At 41.7% G+C, this 3,949-nt stretch overlaps 1 protein-coding gene across 1 annotated transcript in view; it reads right to left on the reverse strand.

Moving 5' to 3' along the window:
* Nucleotides 1–1,004: 1,004 nt before the first annotated feature.
* The window catches only part of rgsl1 (regulator of G protein signaling like 1), a 76,871-nt gene continuing 73,926 nt past the window's right edge, over nucleotides 1,005–3,949 (reverse strand). The window contains exon 23 of the mRNA XM_076275463.1: nucleotides 1,005–1,204. Within this exon, the coding sequence (XP_076131578.1) occupies nucleotides 1,005–1,204 (200 nt within the window). The remainder of the gene's footprint in view (nucleotides 1,205–3,949) is intronic.

Consider the following 3,949-nt stretch of genomic DNA (forward strand, 5'->3'; position numbering starts at 1 on the left):
GATCAGAAGCCATTGGTGACCCTCGGAACTCTCCTCGAGGGCCCCCTGCCCAGTGATTCTCCAGCGGGCACAAGTGAGTCACCTCGCCATGTCAAGTGGCAAGGCTGACCGCCCAGAGTGGCAAGACTGACCCTCGCCAACGGGAGCAAAGGCTGAGAGGCCACGGAGGTCACAGCGCCATGACAACATGCCCACTGCCATCTCTCCGCCACAGCCTGTACCAACTGGCATGTTTTTTTTTTCAGATCCTTTGGGTAGGATTTCTGATATTATCACACAAACATATATATTGCCAACCGCGTCATTACTCATATGTAGAGCAATGCACCGACGTCACCATGCTTGTGGGCAATTCCAATGAAAATTACATTTTTTGTAACATCCATAACGCCAATAAAATGTGATGGTATGGTATGATGTGAATGATTACATGAAATTTGAGCATTTGCTATTTTTGGCTGAAGAATGTACATGAGAAAAAATGCACAAAATATGAATGTTATCATTCACATCATACAAATGCCAAGGCATTTCACTGGCGTTATGGATGTGACAAAAAGTCAATTTTCCGTGGAATTGCCCTTGTACTATATATTTCCAATATCCTTCATGTTCTGTGCCCTAACACTACATCTTGTAATCCTTCATCCTTCACTGTCTGTATGGGTACATATCGGTACAGCATGTGTCCTTTTCTGGACCTGACCTCGCTGATGTCTTCCACCATTTCCTGCAGCGCAGCAGCGCAGGGAATAAGAGCCGTGCCCCAGCACTGGCCTGCCCGATGTGGCCCGCGTCTGGGGCAGCAGGTCAGCCGGATCTGGGCCACATCCGGGCCAGCTCTGCGCCATAAGGTTGGTGGGCTGTGAGCCTTTGCAGCTGCCACTTCTCTCCGCAGCAGCGATGCCTGGGTGTCATGCTCCGCTCGCTCCCAACATCTGGGGCGCCATGTCCGCGCCTCTCTAATTGATGTTGAAATGTAACATTCGAAGCAGCACAATATGTCATGTTCCTCCACCGGCTTTCAAAAGCTCCATGCCGAGGTCGACACACAGCACTACCCCGAGAGCGCCTGGCGCCGGAGTGCCGGTGTCGGGGCCGAATCGGGCCCACGTCTGGCTGAGTTCTGGTGAGCGACTCTCCAAGAAGTCACAGCTGGGCAGGGCGTGGGGTTGGAGAATCAAGTGGCTGACTGACTGACACTCTGGCGGACATGATGTGATCACAGAAGGGCTCTAGCAGCCAGTCAACAGTCACTATCAAAACGGACTTAATGGACTTCCTGAAACATGTGCACACACACACACACACACACACATACACACACACACACACGGGTTGTATACCATAGTATGCACCGTCCCACCCGCAAAAATTACCCTCTGATTTTTAACCCAAACCCAACCCAACCCGCGAAAAAGGGAAAGGAAAAAGAGAAACCAATTAGGTTTGGCCGTGGCCTACTGGTTAGCGCTTCGGACTTGTAACCGGAGGCTTTTGCGCAATAGGCAAAGAACAATGAACACAGAAAGATTAACGATATTGCGCCCCTACTGTAGTAGAATTTGAGAGATGGAAATGAGAGGACTATAGCTTTTCAATTATCTATTTAATAGCCTAATGTACTCTTACATGTTTTAAATCTGAAATAAGGAGGAATGTGAGGAGGCTGCTATTAACTGTTGATGGTAATTTTTATACCACAGATGAATAGAGACCCGGTCAGAATCAAACAGTACCTTAAACACTGTAAAGAATGCATCTGCAATCGAAACTAGGCCTTTCTGCAGCCTATTACGCAAATCCAATAGCCTAATGTTCAGTCTGTGGATGACTGTAAGTGCAAATATAGGCTACCATTTATGCGCAAAGCATGTTATAATCAAGATGTTAAATGTAGTTGTCACACATTTTTTTTATTGTTGTAATACTGAATGATTTCAGAAATAAAGCCATGAAAAATTGTACACACAGTGTGTACAGGGTTAAGGCTGGCAGCGCCACGCAGAGTAGTGTCAGTGCAAGGTGCACATGTCTTACAGCTGCCATGGTGACAGCTTTCATGACAAATTTCTTTCTGGCTAAGGCACAAAATAGATGCTCTAAAAATCCAAATTTTTGACCCAGAAGGGTTCAGCCTAAGCCCTGGAGAAAAGCAACCCCTCTCTGTGCAGTAAAAAACTTATCTTTCCCAATAGTGTCCGACTTTACAAAGGATGTTGCTTAGATCAGGAACACGTTTATACTATTCAGATACTTTCTGCATGTGTATGTAACCTGGACTAAAGAACATTTACGGGTTGCAACGGCATGAGATTTTTACATGTCATGGAAAATATTATGATTTTACGTTTTATGGTTCTGTATACAATATTCGTCTATAGAGTGTCTTTGAAAGTCAAAGGTTACTGAATAGACCGACAACAACACAGAATTAGCTGGGAATATTTTTTTTTTTTAAATATTGTAAATAGCATATAAAAAAGGGTGCCTCTGCACCTCTGAACCATATGTCCTGCCACATATTCGTCCTCTAATCATGTCCCCTAATCTCAATTATCTCTGAACAGGAATATGTGAGAGGACACTGCTCTAAGGGTAGCTCTCTCAGAGGAGGGCTAAGGGTGCCTGTGTGACTGTGTCTAAGCCTTATTCTCCTGTTAGTCTCAGACAATAGGGACCTCCAAATGACATTTGAGCTACTCGGAGCTTCATCACCAACACAGACACACTCATACATACACACACACACACACAATCACACACATAAACACACACGCACACACATGCACACACACACACACACACACACACACACACACACACACACCTACTTTTTCAGTCATGTCTGATTAGTCACTTAAAATGTTTAATGTATTCTGTAACACATATTTACCTCTTCAGTTTGTGCATGTAAAAGGAATTATGAAAAATAAATATTTTAATCTACATAAAGCAGTGTTGTTATCCAGTCTTTTACTAACTCTTCTTCTGTTAAAGGTTCTATGTTTTTTTGTGAAAAGCAAACATCTAATATTGAAATACTCCTGTGCACCTTATCAATCTATATTTTTAGTTTCTAGAATTGTTGAGCAAATTAATAAAATGGTCAGACACAATACATCCATTTTACACTGGTCAAAAGTTTGGGGGGTCACTTAGAAATTTCCATTTACTCTGTTATAGACCGAATACCAGCTGAGATCTGTTGCATTGTTTTTTTTAATCAGGGCAGCAGTTTTCAGATTACATTATGTGCTTAAATAATTGCAAAAGGGTTCTCCAATGTTTTCTCAATTAGCCTTTTAAAATGATATGTGCCTTTGGAACACAACAGTCGAGAACCCTTTTGCAATTATGTAAGCTGATTAAAAAAACAATGCAACTGTATTCTGTCTATAATGGGATGGAATGGAAATGTCTAAGTGACAGGTGTGTGTGTGTGTGTGTGTATCAACTGAGATACATATATAAATTAAGCAGACATTAAAAATACTAAAATGTAATTCTATTCTATTTTTGTTGTTTGCATGTTTGTTTGACAGTAAAACTACATATATTTCACCTGTACGCACTTCTTCATTATAAATGAAGTAGGAAAATTATGGGTTTAGATCAGAGGTGTTGTGCCCATTGAAGCTAGCTGGGCAAGATTTTCAGCATCTCGACTTTTTAAAATGCTATTTTAATTATTGTGTATACTGCTATCTCTTGAATGGGTCATTTTATCCTATGAAACAAACGTAATCATTGTAATTGATTATATGAGATATGATACTCTATATCATATCTCATAAAGTCATACACCCCTTCTCTAAAATATTGGTTTCTTTCAAAAGTAGGATATTTGTTGTCTCTGTTTTCTTTACCGTTCTGGCTGTGACAGCATGTATGCTCAGAGAACAAGACAGGAGGGATTAACAATCCTTTTATCAAACTTGTGAAAATG

The sequence above is a fragment of the Alosa pseudoharengus genome, unplaced genomic scaffold (genome assembly GCF_046254945.1).
Source record: "Alosa pseudoharengus isolate Yale_2024_CS ecotype anadromous, Long Island Sound unplaced genomic scaffold, YU_APseudo_1.1 YU_APseudo_1.1_scf_11, whole genome shotgun sequence".
NCBI lineage: Eukaryota > Metazoa > Chordata > Actinopteri > Clupeiformes > Clupeidae > Alosa > Alosa pseudoharengus.